Source organism: Dasypus novemcinctus, chromosome 1 (genome assembly GCF_030445035.2).
Source record: "Dasypus novemcinctus isolate mDasNov1 chromosome 1, mDasNov1.1.hap2, whole genome shotgun sequence".
Lineage (NCBI taxonomy): Eukaryota > Metazoa > Chordata > Mammalia > Cingulata > Dasypodidae > Dasypus > Dasypus novemcinctus.
Window position 1 is genome coordinate 177,004,032 of NC_080673.1, and position 26,500 is coordinate 177,030,531.

Here is a 26,500-nt window from a genome sequence, read left to right on the forward strand (position 1 = left end):
CCTTAAGGGCCGCACTCCTCGCATGAGGGGCTCCCCTACGTGGGGGCACCTCTGCGTGGCAGGGCACTCCTTGCATGCATCAGCACTACGCGTGGGCCAGCTCCACACGGGTCAAGGAGGCCCAGGGTTTGTACCATAAACCTCCCATGTGGTAGGCAGATGCCCTATCCATTGGGCCAAGTCCGCTTCCCTTCACTATATTTTATATGCACATACATATACATATATATAAAATTCACTTTCAAATAAAAAATGAATGTATATATTTGTAGTCTTCATCATATAACTTACCACTGATTTTATTCTCAGTTTTACTAAGTATTATTTATTTTGTGATTTTTAATAAGTCTCTAAGCTGTATTCTAAGCCTCTCTAGAACAAGGAGAGAGCCTTATACTTTTCCTTACATACCTATCATGTCTAACACATACAGGAAAGCAGATGCTCAATTCATGAGTCTTAACATATGTATTTTCATTAAAATGATAGAGGTGGACTGTAAACCACTTATACAATGCATTAACAGTTAAATGTGAGGAGATGGTATCTTATTTCAAACCCTGAAAATTACATTTAATTAATACATCATATGCAGTTTCATGAGTCTGCTTGATTTGTTTTTCTATGTATGACTGTGAGTGTCACAACCATGTTTACCTTTCCACCAGTAAGCACGAGCACAATAAATGGTGAAGAAAAGTCCATGGAGATTGTTGATATGAAAGAGATTTCTCATATAATAAGAAAATCTAAAGTATGTAAAGGAAAACATTTTTAAGCCAGAAAAATAAATAAATAAAAAATACCACCAACACTGATGTTCAGAGGAGGAAGAGTAAATAGAATAAATGCTGCATTTCATACAGAGGATTAAAAAGTTCACTGAAGAGTAAAATGAACTAATAAGATCACAAACACATGAGCCAGGGGTAGAAACTGATATCACGACTAATGTTTTCACTGTGAAATAAAGCAACAGAAAAACAGCAAAGACTTGATGAAAAATATTCTCAAAGTGTGTTTACAATGGTATTTGATTTCCTCCTTAATATATGTTTCCTATACATATATAGTCTATTTAATGTAGATATAAATATATATTTAATGTTTATATTACATTTAATAGAGATCCGCATAGTAAATACATAATAATATTACCTATAGGTAAATATAAACCATAAGAAACTATGGTATTAAAGTGCATTTGCCTAGAGATATAAAAATATAGAAATGAACTCAAAATTTCATAATTTCAGACATAGATAAAACTAGGCATGTTTTGCCTGTGTTTGGAATATTTACCCAATTCTGAAAAACAACAGCAACTCTATGAGCAAGATAAGATTTACTTCCTTGAATTCAGCAACCTTGTCTGACTCCCCAAGTCCAAGTTCAGGACATTTCCTGTACACTGTAAGGTACAGCATAACTAGAACACTGTGTTTTCACTAGATATACAGTTTGCCCAATAGCATATAACTTCTTGAGGGCAGCAATTGTACCTTATATAGTTCCATATCCCTAGTTTTTAACATAATGTTTTGCTAATTAAATGTATGCTTGAGTGAATAAATGATATTTATTTCAGAGGAGCCAAAGATTGATGAAATTCTTGCCCCCTCACTCAATGAGTAATATTCCATAACAAATAGCTCATTTTTTGCTAATGTCCTTGTCTCCTCTTCAAAAACTTCGGAGTTGCAAGTAACTATGATACAAATGGAAAACGTGTTTTTAAAATAAGTGGTTTTCAATCCATATTTAAAAACATAGATTTCAACATCCAACACTTCTTCTGCTTTCTCATAAGAGGGGAGGTATTCTTTAGGTTCGAAGATGATGTTTATGACCCACCTTTTCCAATGGCTCTCCCGTATACTCAGTAAAACTGATTTGCAAAAATTTCAGTCAGAATTCAAACAAGAATACAATATTCTAATTGAGTTAACTCCCTAGATGTTAGTCACCAGAAGCCCAATAAATCTTTATAATGCTAAGAATTATGTTTCCTTCATTTTCTAATTAAAAGCCTGATTTTATGTATGACAGAGAATTTAATATGTGCATGTTTACTTAGTTTAAAAATTAAATTCATCAGCTTACCTACTATTTGCTACAGCTTTTGTAATAACAAAAACAAAACGTAAGTAGCCTTAATGTTATTCTGTCAATATAAATTAGATGAATAATGTTTTCCTTCATTACATGAGGGAAAAAGAAAAGAATACTGAGAATAAAGTTGAGAAAATGTGGACTAAATTCACTCTTAGCAATTGCTCCTAGCTGGAAAGAAATTAAAACAATCGCACATAATAGAATGAAAGTTTGCTTTATGTTTCTATTTTGAAAATAGTTTAACAGACTTCATCAATATGAACTGCAATATGATTCATTTGTCAAATTTGAGTTTTGATTTTTTTCTAAAAACAAAGGTATGTTTATTGATCTACTGATAAACATTTCCATACAATTTGACTAGATTATTTCACTAAACCTGACTGGATTTCTGAGAAGAGAAATGGTTATGTTAATTTAAATATAATTTTGAAATGCTATATGGCTAAGTAGTATTTTCAAAATGTTTATGGAAAATAAACAAAACAAATAGTGATAAATTCAAAATGACTGACACATAAGATGTTAAGGCTTAAAGAGAATCTTCAATCTTTATTACACCTGCTACCCTTCTCTGAAATACATTAAGCAGACCACTAAACAGAGTTTTACCATAGTAGACTTAGTTTAATAGACTTGCTTACTTAAATAGTCTAGTTATAAAGTTCAATTCACAGGAGTCTTTAAGAGTCAGGAGCATGTGTCTTAAGTCCCATTCTTGAAACAGACATTGATCTACTGTATAATGAGCATGTTGCATGTATTTGTCTTTGTCAGCTGAATGGCAAACTCGATTGAGTACCAAGCTTTAACACACAACCATTTCTTGTGCATCTCTGCATAACCTTCCCCAATATTTTCACAAGCCTGGGCCTTGGCTTTTGCTAATTCATCCCCCTACAAGTCCTTCCTGTCCCTCCTCTACCTAGTGAAATGTTACTGTTGTTTCAAGGCCCAGCTGAAGTGCTCTTTTCCCTACCCTCTACAAGCTGCCACCTCCTCACGACTGAGGACAGTATTATGACTTTCGGGGTCTAACCTCTTCTGCCATTGTGGATCTCTCTCTATAAAAAAAAAAAAATCTGAAGAACTATACTTTGCAACTGTGTTTGTATAAAGACAAACATAATAATATTATACAAAACATTTTCTTTGACTTAAATGCTCCATGTTTCACTTCTGATGTCAAAGGAAATGAAAACATTATCATGGGTCCCTAAAAGTATCGTAGGCCTTATGCATTCTGCCCAGTGTACACAAGAGAAAAGTCAGCCTTCAATGGCCCTTCCAACACCAGGTTAAATAGATCCCACCCTACTTTTCTTCCCATAGCACTTTAAGAGCACCCAGCACAGTGCCAAGCAAAAACAGTCTTCAATAAACATTTGTTGACTGTGCTGATTAACATTTCACTTTTTTTTTAAATAGGGAATTGATTATACTTCACCTCTCTAAAGTTAATGTAAGTTCCTTGACAATAGGGTCAAGACCTTATTTATTTTCATACATAGCGAAACTCATAAATTATTTGGTTTTATAATAAATGTGTGTTGAATTGAACTGAAGAAAGTATTTTTATCTTTTCCAACTCATAGCAGGTGCCTTGCCGGCCACTCTAGGGGAAAACATCTTTCCAGTCAAGTGTACAACACCTTTCCACATGAGAGGAATATTTGAAGCTTCGGTTCATTCAAATGTATATTTATCTGGTCCCTAGTTTTTACATGACAGGGACAGAAAGCCAGAAATTATCTGTAATGTTAATTCACTACAAAGAGCCATCATCAGATTTCATGAGTTGTGTCCTTACATTGTACAGTGACTCTGTTAAATTTTAGTCATTAGCTTCAGCATGAAAATATATTACACAGTACAATAAAAGAAATTAGAGAATGAGAAGTTGTCTAAAAAAGATTATAATTTAAAGTGCAGATATCATTGATTTTCAATGCATACAAAACCACAAAATAAACTAAGAATGTAGGTACAGGATAGTATAATCTAATTGAATATAAGTTAGTAATATTGCCCACTTATTACCCACTTATTACACTAATACGAACCACATGTACAAGTTATTCTTCATTCATTCATTCATTCAACTGACACTTTTAAATGCCTATTATGGGCATATTAGCAGATAAAAAAATACATATAACGCAAGAGCTTCTTTATCTAGCAAGTGAGACAAATAAACAGTCCATTATAGCACACATAGATAATTATTAGGAGAAGGGAATACGTATGCTGTGGAAATACATGGGGGATACTCCTAACTCTGATTCAGATTATAAGCAGAGCCTTTCAGTTTTGAACTTTAAATGGCATTTTTATTATAAAAGTCACAAAAGAGAACTATATAAGCAAAGAACTAAGGAGAAAAATTTTCCCAATCACCTGCAATCCTACCATATGGAACTGAGCTACACATTGAAGAACAAGGAATATGTAGCCAGAAGAAAAACAGAATTTGAATTCCAGGCATGTACAAAGAGGAGTGAGATGGCATTACAAAATCAGAAGAGTATAAGTAACCCCCACCAGGTTCTAGAGCATTGGGGCTCAAGGCAGCATATGTGTATTATATATGATGCACACCAAGACAAATGTTCTTCTGCCTCTGCCAAAAGTTTCCCGGAGCATCAAGGGCAAAAGACTAACAGAAGAACAGGTTCCACAAAGAGCGCCTTGTAGGTCCACACAGAATGTCTCTGAAATCAGTTGCATGATTACTACATAGTCACAAACCTCTAAAGGGTCAAGGCTCAGAAAGAAGCATGACCGAAACAAGTCTATATATCATTTCTCCTCCAAAATAAAATAGTTTAGCCTGGAGGTAGACGATAAATATTGTCCTATTGTAGAATCCTCCTATGAGGGACTTACTTTTACAAAGCCTTTTCGCAATCTTCAATTCTTTAATTCTCCTAACAGCATAAAAAGGCAACAGAAAATTCTGGCATTTCACCAGCATAGAAAGTGAGGCTCAGAGAAGGGCAGAAGTTTGCTCAAAGTCAAAGACTTTAAAAAAAAACAAAGCCAGGATAGTGCTTTCCTTTCCTGCTTCTTCAGTGGAAAGACATGGGTTATCTAGGCCGTTAAATTCTACACCGAAAAACACAGACACTTTGGGGGAATGGGGAACTTCTGCTCACCAAATTATTAATTACAATGTTTCTTTTTTGCCTTGATTTATCCAGATAATTGCTCTAATTTTCCATTTTGTTGCATATAGATAGCTACATCATCAATCTAATTTCATTTTTTAAAAAAGGTTAGAAGCTTCATAGAGAGCTAGAAAAGGAGGGATAAATTCTATTTTTCCAAATACATTTATAAGCTTTTCAAGAGTCAGATGAATATGAATATTTCGTAATTGCATATTTTCTTTTTGAGGACCAGTAGTCGTTTTAATATAGAAATCATTAATAGAATTACCAGATGGGTGCTTTATTTGCTTTTAAAATGGGTTACAAATAGTAACAATTAGTCACTGACGAAGACCTTTAAGTCGAGAGGTTTTTCATAATTCAGTACCATGATAATTTTTGGTATCATCTGCAAAACAATAAATACAAAAACATTTGTAAAAGCAACATATGTCTTGACAATTTTCTAATTATCTGTGTGTAGAATACTCAATTTTTTCACACAGACGGAACTTTTCACATGACACATTTGTATTCTAAAGCATACAAAAGATTACTAGAAATTTGTGAGCCTATATTTTTATACTTTGTTGTTATCAATCCTACCCAGTTAGAGCCTGGAGTTCTATTTATTTTTCCCACAAAATGTGGTAACTATTCATGAAAAATGGAGCAATGTTGGGTGTTGAATTGAAAGCTGAATTTACTCAGAAATAGCATTAAAAATTAGGCTCCATATTTTCAGTGAAAATAAGAGGGGAAGGATGCCAGATGGAAATCGGCCAAATAGTGTTCTTTTAGGAAATGTGTCTAAGTTATCCTGAAGGGAAAAAAGAAATCAAAATAAGGGAGAAAGAGAGGGAGATTTGAGCAGGATGACTTGAAGAAAAAAAAAGTTTTCTGGCTTTACTTGCCAATTAAGAAGCAGAAAACGTTTATTATTGAAACATCTTCTTCTTAACAAATCCATTAGAAAACTACTAAATATTTTAGGCAAGGAAATATAATTTATAGTGCTTCTCTGTAATTTTTGATGGTATCAATTTCACTCCCTCCCCAAATTAACTATTTATAGTTGGATTTAACCCCTTTCCAGATCATTTGTTCATTTAGTCAGTACTGCCATCTCTTCTATCCTTTCAACATCCTTAGTACATATTTGGATCTTACTCGTTTGCTTCAGATTCTTTGAGATATGCCTTGATGCCCATCTCTCCATCCTACACTGGCTAAGAAAGATTGTGTCCATGTCACTTTAGACTCTTCAAAGAGGCCACGGTAGCTGAACCTGTTTTTGCTTCTTCATGAAAAAAAGAATCTGAGTTGAGACCTATCTCACTTCAGAGAGTTTCTACAAATTTAAGCTCTAATTAAGTATCTCAATTGGGGATTTGCAAAATACTTAAGATCAGAAAGCCTCTCTCATAGCCCTCTCAAGCAACTAGAATTTCTAATGTGTGCCAGGTTCAATGAATTTTCTCTTTTGGTTTTCCAAATAGGTAAATGTCTTTGACAATACATGATGCGTTGGGCCAAGAAGTGGAGTAGAATATTTAGTCAGAACACTTTGCTTCATGATATCTTTAAAAATGCAGTCCACATCCAGAAATACAATGTGTATGGTTTCTGACTTCATTTTACATTCAGATCTTAAGTGAACATACCGAATTAGTTGGGGATACAAACATAATGTTATCTTTACATTTCATAAATAAGAATCCATTTTATTTTTGTAGTGGAGGGCTCATGATTGCAATTCATTAATACCTGATATGCTGATATATCTACCTTAAAAGAGTAATCCTTGAACATGCCTGCGTATCCAATGTCTTGATCAACACTGATATTCATTACTACAGCATTCGGATTCTCAAGTAAATATAGCACTGCTTCAGAAACTGTGCGAAATGTGTTCCACATTGCTTTGCCCAAAAGGAAAGTGAGTGTAAGGAAGACAATGCCTCGGTTTTGCTTTTATTTAATTACTTACACTTTTGGGGAACTGTTGAGAAAACAATTAGGATCTTCCAATATATTAACCTTAGTAAAATAATTCATGGTTCAAGTGAGGTACTTCTGGAATTAAATACAACCTTTAGGTCATTTGAATAGTTCCTTCAAGATTCTTAACTATATCAAAAGATAATAGCTCAGTTAAAAAGAAAAAAATACAGTTCTCCGTGAGAAATCCAGATCCAAAAGCAAGTATTAACTTTATACAAGTCATCTTTACAGAGGTGAAGTAGATAGTTGGAGAGACTTAAAACATTCCAAAATACCTACTGTATGAGCAGATAATAACATTTCAGCTAATAAGCACTTACTTACATGACCAAGCATATGCAAAAATTAAATTTAGGAAATCTGAAGACCATAATACAAATAATCAGATAAAAAAATCAAACTCTACATAGATCCTTTTATTTTTTCAGATTTAGTTGTGATCAATTTGGGTAAACTAACATTGGGGCCAGAGATAGTATATCCCGATGAGTGCTACCAAAAAAAAAAAGTAAACAGTCACGATAAAAAATGGTCAGGAGATTCTATATGAGCACTTGATATTTGAAGTGAGATTTAAATAACAAAGAGGAGGAAATAACAATACTTACTAAGCACTTATTCTATGCCAGTCACATTTCTCAGCACCCTAATTATTTTAACTTATTCAAATGTGTTACTTATTTAATCCTCCTATGACCCCCTTGAAGTATTTGCTATTAGTACCCTCATTTTAAAGAATGAGCAAACTAAGATAAGAGAGATGAAGAACCTTGCCCTAGTTAGCCAGCTAATTAGTGACAGAATCAAAGAAATAAGGCATCAAAATCTACCACTTCATCACTGAGTAACACAGGCTTTCCAGTGAAATAGCCAGGTAGAGAGTTGTACTAAGTATGGAGGCCAGGGCAAAAATCTAGGATGGTGACATATGAAAAACAAAATCCTGGAGCACTACAAGATTTAGACATTTAAAAGAACAGACATAGGAGACTAAAAAGACTCAGTCAGAAACAGAGGAGGAAAACTGGGTGAACTCTGATGATAAAAATTGCTCTGGGGGGAGAGAGTGAACAACTGTTCAAACACCACAATTTAAAAAGGAGGATGGAATGGGCTACTGGATTCAGAGAAATGTGATCTGGTAGACTTGATATAAGCCATGTTAGAGAAGCAGAACTGACCAAAGCTCATAGGAGTGAATTAAGGAGAAGTTTGGATGTAAGTGGAAGATGACGATATGCATAACACTTTGACATGTTTTGGTGAAGAAGAAGCTCAGAATCAGGAAGGCAGTAGCTAAGTCAGAAACTTTTTCGGGGATTCAGTTAGGTATTTGTGTTTAAGATAAGTTACATAACCAGATGTTTAAATACAAACTGGCATGACCTAAAAGAGTAGAAATAATTTACACACTAGAACATATCTTAGGCTAAATGCAAACTAAGGCTGTATGGGAATTGCTTGCAATAAGTTTTAAGATTTATTCTTATAGATTACATTACATGCTAGAATACTGTTAAAAATAGTATTACTCTTCCTATCTCAAGGCAAAGGGAAAGATGGCCATTGTCCTGGATTTCCACTCCCTCTGCTGGGATATTTTTCTACTATAGTTCAATAAGTCTTTTATCTAAAAAGCTCAAACCACCAAACTAGCTCTCTTCTAAATCTTGTGCCCACGACTGCTTCATCAATTTATTTGAATAATCTGGCAGCTGCCTTGGTTTACTTCTATCACACGTCACTATTCTCGATTACTTGGATGACTCATTCATCTATCTAGCTTCAACATTATTTTACCATTATATTTCAGTGACAGTCACTTCCACTCAGCTTTGGCAATCCACACCCAAAAATACAAAAGGGACTGTTCCTAAAGAAAAAGTGTGCCATTGTAATATCTGGAATTGTGAAATCCACCTCTGTAGTCACCTATCCCATTAATTCATGCCCACAAAATCTTGAGCTTCAAAGGAAGATGACTACCCCTACTTTGCTTGCCCATTTCCTAGCAGTCTCCAATCTTCCATTGGAAGTCTCCAATGACCTCCATCTGTCCCTAATTTTGACCTCACTGATAACCATTTTCAACTGCACTTTCTGGGTGCATGTTGATTTCTTCCATTCTTTGACCTTCTCTCACAGCTGCCTTGCCAATCCCATTACAAAATCAACCCTACCATCTGTTGGTCTCTTCCTCCTCCTCCTGGGCTGCCAAGAGTTTCTGAGGAAAGTAAATAACCATGCTGATTGACTCTACTACAAATTTATGATTTCTGATGTCCGCTGAACCCTCAGAGCTGCTCAGCAGTTCTATTACTCATTTGTAATTGGCCAGCCTTCCCCTTCCACACAGCAGCTGTTCCCAGCACCACACCCTCCTCAGATCACCACCCTCACTCTCATTCCCCTCACCCTCAACTTATGGTATCACCTCCTACTGCTTGAAAATTTTAAAGCTGTCAGGCATGAATGCCCTAAGCTTCCATCCTCTACATATCCAAATTTACCTGTATATTCACTCATCTGGACCTCACTTTGCATCTCAGAAGAAGAATCCTATGCTCTTGAATGTCTGAGCTTTTGATTTGACTCCTTCCTACCTCTACCAAGAACTTGTTTCAACAATGTGCTTCCTCTTTTCTGTTCAACCTCTAACTTTCTCTCAACCTATAAATCTACTTGAATTTTCCTATTTTGAGAAAGGATCTTTCCTCACCACTTCCAACATCAAGTTGCCATTTCCTTTTCTTTCCTGCTTTTTTTTTAAAATGTACAATGCATTCATTGGCTTTTCTTATTTAAGATTGGTTCCATAAGACCTCATGTATTCTTGCCCTTCCATCATGCTAACTCAGAAATGCTACATTAGTAGTCCTTTCTTACTCTTCAGTTTTCTTGGTCTGAATGCCTGGGCTCAGACATTGCCATGAATTTAATCACTTACTAACTGTTTGAATTTGGCAAGTTACTTAACTTCCCTATGAGTTGGCTTCCTCACATTGAAACTGGGGATTTTTACACTGCTAGTCTCCAATTCCATCTCCTCTGAATAAATAATGACAGCCCAGTTTTCTTCAAAGAGATTTCTTTTACCCACTGACTTTAGTCTAATAAGAATGTTATTTTAAATATGTAGCCTTACTTTAACCAAAAAATTGGCAGTTTTCTGCAAGAGGATATTTGGACAACCATTTCCTTGCATTTGAATAATGTGATGAGATAAAATAATTAGATTTAAGTTATTCTAGCATTCATGTTTGAAAGGCACAGAGTAACAGTCTCTACTAAACTCTGGATTTGCTTCTATCCCAAGAAGTTGGAATAGACCTTTTTCTACTATGAGCTATGACCTCCACCTCATGTTTCACAAGACTTTCTTTTGTATAAGTTATTAAAAGTTATTAATTTGATTTCTATTGCTTGAAAAAAAATGATAATTATGACTAAATGAGATAATCTCTGTAATTTCTACAGTGCAAAGACCAGTACCTAGTATTAAATTGATTTCAGCTTTTAGCATTGCTGTGGACAATAGTAGTAGAAGAGTGTCTACTCATTCTCACTGCAATACTTTCCTTCTTTGCTATCCATCACACTACCTTCTCTTGGTTCTAAATGTATCTTTTCGACCTCTCTTTCACATTATCCTTCCATGACTTGTCAAGATTTGGCCTTCCACTGCCTTACGTCTTTATATGTATTCCTGGGGATCTCATACTTTTCATGGAATCACCTATCTGAAATGTAAAAGTACATAAACTGCTTAATGCTTTCATCTCATTTTAATACCTCTACTTTCTCTCTCCTCTCTTCTAATCATCTACCAAATATTGTATATCCATCTGTCCAGATGCCTCTTGATCTGTCTCAGTGGTCAGTGCCCAAGAGCATGGAGCCAGAATTACAAGATCAGTTGTGATCAGGCTGTTCTAGGACACTGACAGGCATCTCTTCCTCCAGTGCCCTTGACTGAAATCTACCCTCCACTCTACCAACAGAGCCATCTTTCTAAAACATGTCATACCCTTTGCTTAAAAACTTTCAGTGTCTTTCAAATGCTTACAGAGTAAACCAAAATTCCTTAGCATAAATTTTAACATCCATCTTAGTCTGTGCCTGCCTTATTTTTCCAGTTCATATATAGTGACTCATCCCATGCACCCTAGATTCTAACCACACTAGATTATGTGGCCTTTACTTAATAAACAATGAATTTTGAGGTTTTCATGACATTGTTCATGAATTCTTGTCCATTAGAAATACCTCTTTCTTCCCTCTTTAATTTGGGGAATCCTTCTTTGCATTACCAGGCTCAGCTCAATAGCTTCTTGTACCAGTAAACCTTTCCCAATGTCCTCACTTACCCTTTCAGTTCCTTTCATTCTATAGCATTGGTAACACTTTGTGTTGTTTACACATCTGACTCCCTTGGTAGGAAGTCCCTTGAAAGCACAGATAGTATCTTTCCCATATTTATAATCCAGGCATCAAGAATGGTGTATTGATTAAAACAGATACTCAGTAATTACTGTTATTATAGCCCTTGGTGAACTTTACAATAGAAAAAATATATTTTGCAATACATATCCAGCATCTTTATACTTTTCTACTCCATTGGTTAATGCTTCAGTCAAATTAGCACATGACTCAACACTAACTTTAGTATTCCTGATATACTTTATTTAGTGTATCAATGGAAGTTACACTGAGAATTGATGAAGCAAGCATTAAGGCAATTCTAAATTATATTCAATGGTAAGACATTCCAAAAATATATCAGAGATTATATTGTTTTTCATAGCATATTTGTCAGAAAATGTTGATCTCTAAGTGAATTTTAAAAATAAAACATTTGACTTATTCAATTAGAAAAATTTTGAATTAGGCATCAGCAATGTTAAGGGCATGATAGCATTCATGCTGAAACTTATCAAGCAAGAATAATGAAAAAGTTAAAAGAACATTCATCATCTATTTTTAAAAACCTAAATAATAAACTATATTACTATGACATGTAGGATTTTTAATAAATGTTACGATAAAACACAAAGGAAGTATTCTGAAGATAGAGCATTAAGAATATGAATATTTATTTACAGAATGCTGGGTTAAATATTTTGCAGAGATATGTACAACCTCTCACATTTTATGGAATATTAAGAATGGCTCCAGCAACACAGAATAACATTACAGGGCATCTTTCTTGTGAAATTTAACAATAGTACCATACATTAATCATTATTCATATTCCAGAATTTCTACCTTCTTGAAATACAAGCTAGCCCCTAGCATGCTATGGGCCCTTCCAGCTCTAACAGACTGAAACTGAATTTCTTTGGTTACAAGTCAAATATCAGGCAGAAAGCATCTAGTCTAGTAGAATATCTTTTCATGGGAATTAAAGGTTAAAAAAAAAAAAAAAGAAAGAAAAATACAAGAAACCCCACAGATTATGCCTCCAGTATCAATGATCCTTAAAATTTCCCTGTCATAGAACTGTCAGAACTGTCTTACTGAAAATGAGACCCAATGAATTTTGTTTTTTTCTGTTTATTTGTTTGTTTTCAAGAGCGAACAGTGAGTTCTATAAGCTACAGCTCTGTGAAAATCATCTCGGCAGTAAGCATGCCATATATTTTTTGTAATATACTGCAAAATGAAAATCAAAGAAAAATGCTTCTGTATAAACCCAGAGATAGAAACAAAAATATTTTATAGCTTCAGTTCATGGAAAGATAGAGGTAGAAATGGGATGCCATGCATTTGTTGATTCTTTAGCCTTTTATCTCCTTTTGCCTTCTAAAATTACTTCATTTGAGGTCACAGATTACCATGAAGGAAAGCCACCTTTGAGTCAGTACTAGAGCAAAGAAATTTTAAAAGGAAAATCATACTGAGAACCTATCACCACACTCATACAGATTTGCCATGTTTTCACAGTTTAAATTTGCCAAACTCTATGTTTAAAGATTTGTTCTATCTACAGATTTTGAAAGAAAAATGTGTTCCTCTTGTTATTAATTTTACTTTTTGCTCTACTACAGAAATAAGTCTCTAGTGGCTGTGGGACACTGTGCCTAGAAATTACCAAATATGGTTCTCTCAACTACTTCTTGAAGCGTGGATTATAAGTGTAACTGAAATGCGTCCCAACTAAGCATAAACTCAAATCCCTTCAGGGTTATTTGTTTCTTTGTTCCTGGGTGCTTACTCCACACTTCCATTAAAGTTATTTCCTAATAAATCAAGGACTCTGCTGCCCTTCTTTAAAGACCTCGGCTGTCTGACTCCCATTTCTCCTAGGAACAAAGCCAATCTCCTCAACATTGAATATGTTACCTTTCACATTGTCATCTGTTTTCCATTCTCTTTTTAATGCATCCTGCCTTGATACCTATTTCTCTGCTACTGGACCCTCACTCTTGCACTGTATAGTTACCAATCTGGATACAACACATTTATCTGAGTAACAATGAAATTCTTGCAATATATTAGATTTTGAGTAAAACAGAAGAATGCATGTTCTAATGGAGCTGACATGATTTGTGAGATACATGCAAACATGCATTTGTATATCTCCCATCCTGTAAGTACCTTCAGAAATCACATTCATCTGTGGTTACTTAGCATTTAATATTTTGTAGGAATACAATATTCTCAGAACCAAATATATTGCAAGAATTCAATAAATATTTGTTGAATAATTACTATTTATACATTGCATTGGAAGGCCCCAGAAATCACACACAATTTCCACTTTTTACATAAAATGAATTCAACCATTTTCTAATGAGCATCTAAAATTCTGTATAAACAAAACACTCTACTAAGAATTAAGGGGAGGTAAATTTGTATCATACTTGAAATCAGACTCCCATTGAAGAGAGTCTGGGCTAACAAATAAATAGTACATACCTGCACTTCCTTAGATGCACAAAATTTCCATCATTAAAAGTAGCAAGATCTAGATACCGTAGATCACCCAGAAAAAGTGATGTAAAACTCGGCACTAAGGTTTGGTAATTAGGAAAACTTGATATGAGAGGAACCAAGGAAGGTGGAATTTAGTCATGTAAAATTGTAGAGACAGATATACAGGAAATAAAAGTATGGGTTAAAATAAGCTGGCAGGAAAGTGTGAAGCAAGTAAAAGCTTGAAATTTGCCAAATATAGCTGGAGTACAAAGTTCAAGAAGAGGAAGAATGGAAAATAAAGATGAGAGAGGAAGATTAGAGTCAGAGGAACATGATTCTAAATTAAGAAATTCGAAATTCACTTATCAGAAACAAACATGCACTAGATGTTTCTGAAAATGATCAGACAGGAAGCAGGTTGTCCATTCTTTGCAAGAATTTTTGGCTGCCGTGTATGGAATACTTATTTCAGCTTTCAATAGAATTATCTGAATTTGCTATACATAATTTCTATGCAATGTAGAAATGTTAATGTTAGTTCAGCTAAGCTCTCAGGCCTAATGACGATCTGTTTTATTTCTTAGTCTTATCTGCTACTACAGCATCAAGAAAAGAGAGAAAAGTCCTTTGCTTTCCTTCAGCACACATTTGCATGATCTAATATTGCTAGATGGCAAAGCAAATGGAATGAGTGCTCATAACAGTTATCAGGGCATATCAATTCCAAATTCATACTAAAGAGGAATGGTGACAACTGGGGAGACAGCTAGGCTGTACAATCATCTACGTGAAAATGGTCAATCTAAAGATTCGCCTGTAACACATCTTGCAAAGCAAGGTAATAGGAAAATTACAGCAAAATATTTGAACCAAACTGAAATAAAACATTCCCAAATCTCACAGATGAAAGCGAAATTAATGCAGCAAACCACAGAAATGAGTATGCCACAGTATAAAAGTTGCTTCCCACAGACAGCGTGCTTGGTTATATAATTCTAAATATCCAAAGAAAATACGTGGAGGTGAGAATATGGGCTTACCTAATTGCCCTGCTGAAGTCTGCTAGAAAAATAGATAAACCCATTGCATATTTTTTGGTGTTTAACTTTCAATGAGTAGTATTTAAATTCAAAGAGATACTTTTAGAAGCATTTCAAAGTGTGTGTTAATAATTGGTTCTTTTTATTATATTTCTCATTTAGAAATAGTATCATGTTTTATAAATGTGTTTGCATTTTCTGAGCAATTCCACAACATGTCTTTTTAAAGCTTACTTAAAAGACTGTAAAGTCTATACCAATAAATAGTTCTAAAATAAGGTTAAGATTCCTGTAGAGCAGGGGTTCTTAACAAGGGGTACATGAGGTTGAACTGAAATTAAAAACACCATTATTTTTGCGGGGAGGGGTTGGTGCAGGTATGATATATTTATTAAATAATTCAGTGTAGTGTGGACTTAGTAAGGGGTCCGTGGTTTTCACCTGACTGGCTAAGGGATCCACAACAAAGATTAAGAACCCCTGTTGTAGAGGTTTAAGAAGATCAGTGTTTTAAATCAGATACACCTGCAGTTCAAATCCAAGCTTAGCTTGTGACCCGTAACATGTCCTGACCTGTTTTTAATAGCAGATACCAAGGAGGGACACTCACTATATTCCAGCACCCTTTTGTATCACATTTAGACAGAATCTGGAATCTCAGCTCAGCTAATGATTTAGCTATGTGACCTGACACATTTCTGAGCCTTTCTTTAATAATATCGAATACTCATAGGATTTTATTGTATGCCAGGCAGTGTTATATGTACTTTACATATATTAACTTATCCACATTTTCTAAAATGCCATGAAGGTGTGCTATCTTCATTTAAACAAATGAGAGCTTAAGTAACTTGCCCCAGGTCTCAAGGGCTAGTCCCACATCAGTGCTTTAAACACTACACTTTTCACTTACTTTATGAATTACATATCCCGTTATAACATATATTGTGCAGGGAGTACAAGAGAGGACAAAATATGTAATTTAAGTACTTGGCAAATGTACTTAAGTTGAAAAATCACTCAGATCAAATTGTTGTCAGTTAACTCTTACGTCAAAAATAAAATTGCAACTTTCTGATTATCTGAAGACAGAACAGCAAACTAAAAAGAAAGACATGTTGGTGGTGCAACAGCTTTGTCTGCTTCCTAGCACAAATGTTTACCGAATCATTTTTATGTCATAAATTCAAATTTGCCCTTATTTTAGGAAATAGAACTTTCAATTGATTATATACTATCAGTTAAATATCTGTAATTTTTATATACCATCTCTTATTTCCAGTTCCCACAAGTTTCTACTAAAGAAAAACGGAGCAATTTGAACGATATGTTGGACAAGGGAAAGACCACAGGGGTGGAGGTTGCTTAAACAGCTTCCTCCTTTATTATGCATAACAGTGGATACAGAAATTCACAGCTCTGTGTACAAAAAGCATCTGTGAATTACATAATAACTTAAGTTATATTCCAAATGGCATCTATACATTAATGGCCCAAAAGAGGATGCATAACAAATTTTTGAGAGGGGAAAAAAGAGCCCCGTGTGGATCTATGCAAATTCATAGGAAACTAATAGCCTAATTATGTAACCATTGAGTAGGAAGCCAAAGTGTCCAGTGATTGAGAGAGCGTAACAAAATTTAGGGATATTAGTGAGATCCTTAAAATGTTTTATTTCTTTGCATGTTTTGAGTTACCATCAGTGTTAAATGAAGAGAAAAGCAGCTCCAGAGGGTTTTAAGTGTTATAGCCCAATATTACTAACTGCTGTGCCCATTCTATTGGTATTGTGAAAAGGCAGAGACAATCTTCCAGCAGATGACTGACTTCAACTCAGCAGAATATTCCAGTCCATGTAATAAAGACAAATATATCCAATCTGAATATGTCCTCACTAGAGAGGGGAGGCAAGATGGGGGAATCCTTTCATGTCATAAACATGATAAATTATTTATAGGATACATAATTTTTCTCAGCCCTGACCAAAGGCAGAGTTTGATTGTGATTCTCCAAAATGCAGTCCTTTGTAAGTAATCTCAAAGGTCCTTATTAGAATCTTAGGAATCACATAATGCATTCAAAAATATGATTATCCTAATACATATTTTTTATGTTTCTCCAAAAATAGTAAAAGGTCCTTCTTTTTTATCTAAGTGATTGCTTTAGGCATTAATCTGAGGACACTTGTAGTTTAAAAGGTAGTTCATTTCACACTGTTACACATATAGTTAGTTGTTTGATATGTTGATATGCTTTTAATTTGTGGAAGTATTTTGTACCACAGAAATGCTTTTTTTTTTTTTAAACAAATCTGCGTTCAGAAAAAATGTAGAATATAGACATGTTCTCTTGTTTTAAAAGGAAAAGTTGTTTTTAATCCTGGTGGTATGTGATACAGCCATCAACAATACAGAGGTGTTTTTTTTTTTCCATTGTCTTCATTAGATCCGCTGGGAATACAACAGCTTAGGTCACAACGTAAAATCTCATGCCAATTAAACTGCTAATTAACTGGTACAAGAAGAATATTGCATAAAATAGATTATGGCATTACTTTGTATTAACTTTTGTGTCATTTCAACTAGGTAACCACTAATTTAGAATCCTCTAATCAGGCTCTTTAATCCAATTGTTAATCTCAATGACAAAGCACATGATCACAGAGAGGTCATAGTGCAAGATACGTACTGCATTTCTTCCTGGTATTAAAATGGATATTAAAAGACAAAAAAGATCCTGTGTTTGCAGATTTCTTGGTATTCTTCCGAATACAAGCTCTCTTAAGGTATGATTAATTGGAAATCAGTCTCATAAACATTTTCACAAGCTTCTCAATGTAAATAGGATTTCTGTGAATATTCATCAAATGATTTATGAAAAATTTGATTGTTTCCTTAATATCATCAGTGTCTTTTCTTAACACATTTTTTTTTCAATTTCGTGACTTTAACAATCAGGTTTCAATTTTGGATTTAAAAGTTTTAGTTGATAAATATTCAGTGCTTTTAAAAAGTCAACAAGCAGAAAGTTAAAACACAATGTGCTCACTTAAGTATACTATCAGGTGGCAGCCAGTTTCTGCTCTCTCTCTTTCTCTGGAATGCACATTCCAAATCAAATGTCTGCTTCTTTCATGAGTCTGACACAGTGGAGGAAAAAACAATAAAATTCTTGCCAACCTGCCTTTAACAGTTAGACACAAAGAAGAAAGATTAGATACCTGGGGTCCCCTCAGTTGCCACTGAGACAGAATTCTCAGTGATACAATTGGGCAATAGCAATTAGAAAACTGGCTGAGATATACCTGATCTCAGTAGTCTAATCTCTTTAAAAGGGAAATGTTCATTTTCCACCTAACATCTAAAGATATGTGCTAGGAATTTATTCATATTTAATCACATATTTTTTACACTTTTTAAATTAAAGTTAATAGATCACAAAGAACGTTATATTAGAAAACATTTAAAAAACATAAGAGGTTCCCATATACCCTGCTCCCCACCCCCACTCCATCATTTTTGTCAATTGTATTTTTTTGAAGATATATACATCACACAAAAAATGTTACATTAAAAAATATGAGGTTCCCATATAACACCCATCTCCCCACCCCACTCCTCCCATACCAACAAACTCTCATTAGAACTTCACAAAAAGCAGCATAAGATATGGTGATGTTAATGCTCATAAAAACATAGAGTAGTCAGCTCTTTCATTAAAAATATACAAATTATTGAAATGTATGGTCTAATAAAAATCTGTAGGTTTCCTTTTTTTGCTTTTTTTGTTTTTGTTTTCAAATGCACAGTGACTAAACAGAAATTTAGTTAAAATATAACTTTCTCAGGTTTTCACAAGTAATGCTATGCTTTCCCAAGTAGGTAGAGCAATTTCCGGGCCCACAGTCCCACATTTCCACAGTCACAGTCAGTAGTCAATATAAATACAGTTCATCCAAAAGGTAGTTTCAAATGGGGAAGTCCAAGCATTTTTAACAGTTGTTTGTTTTCTCTTTTCCTATACTCTCAACTAACCAATAACTATATTTAGAATGAAAACCACTGACATTTCAGATGTTTAAACATTATCCATTTCATTTATTCATTTCATTTCAGCAAATATTTTTGTATATATTTCGTGCATCCAAATATTATCATCTCATAAGTGAAGCACATTTTCTGCTTCAAGAAAGACCCTGAAAATAAAACCTTTGTCCAACATAATAGGCTCATTAAATATTTGCACAGAATAACTACTTATTTGTGGACTGATTATCATAATTACCATTATCTTTAATTTTTAAATGATGATCTACTAACAAATAATTTATAATTATTAGTTTTCAAAACTTTTACACTACCAATAATAGGAGAAAATTGTATTCCCTTATGATTTTGGATAAACTGATCTTCAAATATGTTTCTCTGACCTTTTGAAACGTTGATCACTGGTTTGTGACAAAGGTTTGATTTCAGCTTTCACAGTTTCCTTTCACTTGTCTGGGCCTGAAAAATTACAGCATACAGAGCGCCAAGATTTGAATTATCGCAGCCCAGAAAAGGATGCATTTCCCTGAGAACCTTAATCTGCCCAGTTTTACTGAATTTTATGCCATAGTCTATGCTGAGTATTGAGGGCCTAGAATTACCTATCTGTAGGGTTTCACTTCTCACTTCACCTTTGACAGTGACACTGAGGTTATTTTGGCCCATAAATACCTCGCTCAGCAACCACGACCATCTCCTCCTACATCCACTATAAAAACAACAGTAATAAAAATAATAACTGACAAAAATTGAGTTCTTGCACATAGAAATAGAAACCATTATTAATTTCTTATTACATATGAGGAAATGGAGGCAGAGAGATGTAAAATACCTTGTCCACAGTTGCTTAATATGTAAGTGTATGAGCCAGGTTTGAAACCCAGACCCTGGGTTTTTAATCACTATGATATTCTGCCATTTAGCACATGATATTGAAATAATTAGCCTGCACGACTAGATCCCCATTAGACATCGAGCACTCCCTGTTCAAAGAACGGAACCGCCATTTTTCTCAGGTCCTCTCTAGATCTCAATAGCAAAGTCTTACTTTCAAATTATCTCTTTGATGCAAGTAATAATATTTAAAATAATATATTTTGAGCCTGCAAAGCAGACAAGCTGAAAAATAATTTTTATCCCTGCTTACAAAACAAACCTTCTACCACAGATTCTAACCTTATCTTCTATGTGCTAGAACTGAATATCCCTCAAATCTAAATCACATAGGCTGAATTAGATTCACTCAGGCTACTAGTTGCATGACTTAAGTTTAAGAAACTACAAAATCTATTTCTGCACCCCCAAATAGTTCAAGAACCTAACCTGTACCCCATTTATATTAATGTGTAGCATGATAGCTCTGTGGAGGCTATATTTTTCACTGGTTAAAAGTGGACACTAGAACCAGTTAGTAAAACTCTCTGTAACTTATGTCTTCATCTGTGAAATGTATATCATAACAACAATAGTATCTGCCTCATGTGCTTAATTTGAATATTAAATAGAACAATTAATAAATTGCCTGCTCATGATTTGACTCTGTATAATTTGAAGAAGTTATCAGCAATATTAGAATCCATTCAGATAAATCATATTTACTACAACAGGAAAGTGTAATATAATAGTATTTTAAAATGACAGTAACTAAAAACCAAATGTATTGTTTTAATCCTCAATATCTGTAAAAATTTGTTTTATAAGTTTAGCAAAATTTATACTCATGTGAATCCAAGCTGATGAGGGATTTGAACATAACTTCACAATTGGTATCTCTCATTCACATTTACTTACTGATTTACTGAACAATTTTCTTCCTCTAGCCAAATCTACTACTCTTTTTACAAGATGGTTAGAGGCAAGAGACAAGTGTAGACTGTTGATTTAGAAGTAGTGGGGTATGGGAGAGGATTGATGGGTAGAGGGCTGCAAGTCTCCCATCTAAACTTCTAATCTAGTAAAATGATGAATAAATGAGACAAAATTAATTTTGATTATCTAAATAAACTCCATAAATAACCATAAAATCTCTCAGATGAAGAAAAGCTGAGTCTGATCATTTGTCAAAATAAATATCCCTGACATTATCCATGCCACCTTAGTGATTGTACAAGTGACAACATTTTACAACTCAGTATTGCTGCAATGAAAAACAAAACAAAACATGCAAAGGCTTTCATTTTGCTTCCAACTGTTTGTCTGACCTTTCCCAGTTGGAGTACTAGCAGGAAACTAAAATAAAAGTACTATTTTTCTAAGTGGTGCACTTTGCTACTAAACATTAATCGTGAAATTATAGCAGTTGCGAGACTCTTCTGCCTGTTGCTTCTTCTAAGTCAAGAATTACTATTAGATGAAAGAGCCTACAGCAATAAACATCAGGGCTAGTGTTTCCATTTCCTCTGAACCCAACCAGGCTGATCCAAGTTCAGAAATGTCTTTGAAGTCACAGAGACCTTCATGTGCTGATCAATCCTAGGGAGGTAAAGAGGAAGAAAAACTGGTTCTAGCACTTTAATATTCTACCAGGGAATGCATTCAACTCAGTGCAGAACAAAAAGGTTTCCTCTGTTACAAACTGACTGATTTTGTACTTGGATGCTGTTTGGTTCATTAACTTGGGGTGGGAGTGGGGAGAACAGCTATTGATCTCAGTACATGATCATGTATACCATAGTATATAATTCCATTAGGTCAACCTTAGGAACTGTAAATTCATAATTTCCCTTGGTCTTACAGTATGTATTGTGCTTTGGGTCAATTTAAATGGAAAAAAAAACAGCTTGTGATGTTCTTGGATGACCAGTATATAATATTTCTGTTATCGTAGTCAACAGATAAAAAGTTAAGAGCTAAAGTTAGGTTAAAAGATAAGAAGTTAAGAACTAAAAGGATCTTAAAATCAGTAGTGTAATCCAAACTCATTGTTAAGGATATGAAACCTGTTTTTCTGGGAACCCAAAAGATTTATCAACCAGGTCTGGCTGTTCAGTGGCAGAGGAAATTTGACATCAAGACTCAGTTCAGTGTATCTTCCCCCCAACAGTCTCACAATCACCTCTGTTGAAACTTTTCCCTTTCCCTTAAGTCTCTAAGCCTTTCACCCATAATTATAGAAGATGTGCAGAAGGTATTTTAAAAGCCAGTAACATGAAAATATTTTATGTCTTATTATATTTTAAGAGACTATTAAAATAGGAAAAACAGCCATTTTATAAAGTAATTTTTTTATTTTGGTCACAGAAAAATATTCAATGCAATAGAGCTATAAAGTTTCCAGACTTGTAATTTATTATAACTGTGTAAATAAAGTAAAAAATTCCCAGTAATATTACAGACAGGGTAACAACTGCAGTTGATTGCCCCATAGAAAGAAGAGGTAAAAATTTCAACTATAAAATTATAATAATTGGCAGAATAAAAAGAAATGAATACAAATAATACCAGAAAACTAAAGTTTTCAAAATTATTATGGCACATTGTGACTATAAAATATAGGTCAATCTGTTTTAAATATTCAATATCTTATCTATTTTAACATATGGTTTATTATTATATAAATTAGATTATAGAAAAGTGAAAACAAATGCATTGACAACTTATTGGTAGGATTATGAAGTTATAGTTAAAACAAAATATTTCCGTAGTCTCTTCTACAAATTCATCGATGATTCATATCCTCTTTTACTGCGTGAAGTAGCCTGAGGAGCATAAGACAAATTTCTAAGTGTCTTCAGACTGATTTCAAAGGCCCTCTCCCATTATTTTTAGACAATGGTACCATTTTATTTTAAATGATCAAATCGCATTAAATATTACATTTAATTGGCAAACCTTTTGAGTAGTCATTCTATTTTAGAAATACTTCCATTTGTAAACAATAATTTTTAGTAATAATAACCCTTTTGAAATGGCTTAAAACAATTTACTCTTACCTTTTTACGTTCTAGGTAACAAACCGAAGTGCAAATGTTAATTATTAAATTATATCTTCTTCTACTTACACACACACACCCTCACACAAATACATATACATTCATACCCACACAAAAATTGGATTTTATATTTATATAGCATCTTCACCTAAGTAAGTATCTATAATGCAAAGAAGTACTTCTCACATGCAGTGTCCCTTTAATAAAATTTTTAAAACGCCTTCCTCTGCATAGATAAATTCATAGGACAGCAATTTTAAAAGCCGGATTCCTAATTGATATAATGGTCATACATTCCTTGAACATTTACGTATTTTACCCTAAATTCAATCTGAAATTATGTAAAATGTTTCTGAGATATATTGTGATCTACCTTCTGCTTTTATACCATAGTAAACTATGTTTCAAGAAGCATAGGAATGACCTAAATTTTGTATCCTCTCATGTCCACTATTTTCTCACTTTCCCCAACTGTCAGTATTGTTTCTTCTTAGTGCCTTAATTAAAAAGCACTTGAACAGTCTAATTTTCTTGGAATTCGGTCCTGAGGTATATTTTTCCATTTTCTTTGTTGATCTAGCACAGGGTCAGGTGATTTCCACATAATGCATCCAATTAGTTCAAGAAAAGCAAATGAAATTGCTCCTATACTAATCTCCACAATATTAACTATACATGTAACAGGATACATGGTTCCACTCTTTGCTTGAGTCCATTCAAGTGCAAACTGAAGAAAAAGGATTTCCTGTTCTTCTTTTCATACTCTTGAGTAAGAGCAGATCTGATTTCATTTTTCCACAGTAATTGATAAGATTGCAAAACCTCTCTCACTGTCCCTCCTTTATTCTGCATTGAAAGCTTGATTGTTTCTCACTTGTTTGCCATATATTGTTTGATTCCTTTTGCAGATGTTTTATATTAAAGTCCTTTTTTTGTTGTTTCCTTCAAAATAAGAGTTTGATTTATTGCAAGTAGTGATTCTGCCCCTTAGGAATCATTTTCTTTTTTCCACAAGACAAATCCAGGTCCTAATGGATCCAACACATTGAGTTGGAACATTACATGTACTTCACTTACAAGCACATACATTCATTTTACACGATTCCTCATTGTGGCCAGGGGTGCTCATGGTCTGCACTGTATCCACCTATAAAAATACAAAAATATATGTCTGCTTTACAGGGATGTGAGGAGTGTTTTGCTAACCTTGTTCAAGGGCTCGGCCTGCACATCCTGGCCAATTGTATTCCCTCCTTCTTTAAGATGTTTTTGCAATGACCATAACCTCCTTCAGGAGACACAGAGACAACACTTCTTGCTACAGTTAACAACCTTAGGGCATTTAATTCAGCAAGCTGATGTCGAGGATACCATCTCCGACAAGAGATGTTTGCCCAGTATAAGAAACATGGAGTGAAAAGCACTTAAGACCTCAGGATTTGCAAGGTTATGCAATGTCCCAGGAGTGGAGTTGGCTTTGTTTACAACATCTACAAATAAGAATGAAATGGTAATTCCCTTATCACTGTTTTTACAACTTTCACTTCCCTAAGATCTCAGGACTGTGAGCTGGCCCTGAAAGTTCACAACCTTAAAAGTAGCTCTAGTCCGCCAGTGAAATCATTAGAGTACATCATCTCCTCATAGCAATCTGGTCGATTTACATGTTATCAACAAATGGCTTGCAGATCTCTGGTCAAGAACGAATTACCTTCTCCTTCAAAGTCATGATTGTAAAAAGGGAACGTTTTCAAATTTTATGTCTAGTTTGCACAAATAAGTGATGATAAATACTCTTCACAATGTTTTGGTGCTTATGTCAGTTTTAAATTAGTGTTGAATATTGCTCTAAACTGAGCCTGATCATTAGGCTGATTTCTGTGTACCAGAACATACACAAAGCATTGTGTCCAGTTTGACTGTGCAATTGATGCTGGTAAAATCTTTAATAAGTAAGTCTGAATATTGTCAGAAAGGATAATTAATCATTTCCACAAAGTAAACATTGTACAGGGCTCTCCCCCTAGTTTTTAAGAATTAGATTCAGGAAAAAGAAATAGGTGTTCTAAATAGACACCCGATTTCCAATGTAACAAGTCAGTACACAATGAGAGTGAAACTGAGAAAAGAAGTGCATGGCTTCTTTCATTGAATATTTGATCAACTCATTTTTGAAAGCAAATGGTGAAATAAAACAAGTCATCTAATTTTAAAACTCATTGTTTATATTCAAGCGGAGAAAACGTTAAAATGACATAGTGCTCTGACAGTAAGTTATTAAACATTAGATGGATGAGTTTAAGAAGCTTTAAAATAAGTATTAATATTCAAATTAATTTTTAATCTTTTCCTAGAAATATAGTTTCTTTTTTCCTTTATCAGTTCTAAAAGTCAACTTAACTTGGGCTGTTCTAGCCAATTTCATAAGCAGTACACCTTAACTAAGCCATCTATGATAAGCAAATCTTCATGACAAACTGTAAATGTAAAATGAACATAGTTTTTCTTATTTTACACAGACCATAACAAAAAACATATCAACTGCACATTTAATTTCAAAATCCCTTCTATGCAGGGCAAGGTAAATATTTGAAAGTTTCTGGTATTTTTTTGTTTGCAAACCAACTACATCCATACAGTTGTAATGCATACCTAGACTATAGAGTTTCCTATTATATAATCGTATTATATGTGATATGCTTCCACGACATTCATCAAATCTTTGACTTTTTTGGTGCAGTTATTCACTTAATTCTCACTTCACTAAGAGTACAATTGTCCCATGAGGGCACACAACATGCCCACTCTTCATTCTCACTGTCGGGACATGGTTGGCCCACAATGACCACTGGCTTTAATGAATGAATGCATATTTAGGAATGACTAAGAAAATCATAAATTACTTATGTCATAGAATCACATATCTAATTTTAATATTTCTAAATAGTGTAGCAATCTTTAAGTTTCTATTTCTCATATGACTTTAGGTGATGGAGTATATTAAGGTCAAACTACAGATATGCTTCTTATTTTACTAGTATATTATTTTCCCCATTTTTTCCTAACTATTTCTTAAAATTAATTTTTGAAGCTAAAACTTCATCAGCTTCTCTTTTTTATTTTTTCCACATAAAACTCATTCTATTTTTTCCTAAATTATATGTAAAATTTTCTGCATTTTTAATGAAAAATAAACAAGTAAAACAAATTTTTAAAAAAATAGGCTATCAGGAGTGTCAAAAAGTTCCCTTTTCATTTTCAAGACTTGACTTACACTTTTAACTTAAAAGCATATC

At 34.0% G+C, this 26,500-nt stretch overlaps 1 protein-coding gene across 9 annotated transcripts in view; it reads right to left on the minus strand.

Moving 5' to 3' along the window:
* Nucleotides 1-26,500, minus strand: part of PCDH7 (protocadherin 7) — a 440,575-nt gene that overhangs the window by 348,700 nt on the left and 65,375 nt on the right. Inside the window, exon 2 of one of the 9 annotated variants that reach the window (XM_023590109.2) lies at nt 22,480-22,970. The exons of 7 other annotated variants lie outside the window; for them this stretch is intronic. In XM_023590109.2, coding sequence (XP_023445877.1) covers nt 22,923-22,970 — 48 coding nt within the window. In that variant the 3' untranslated portion in view covers nt 22,480-22,922. One more of the 9 variants, XM_012526967.4, reaches the window with a different exon arrangement.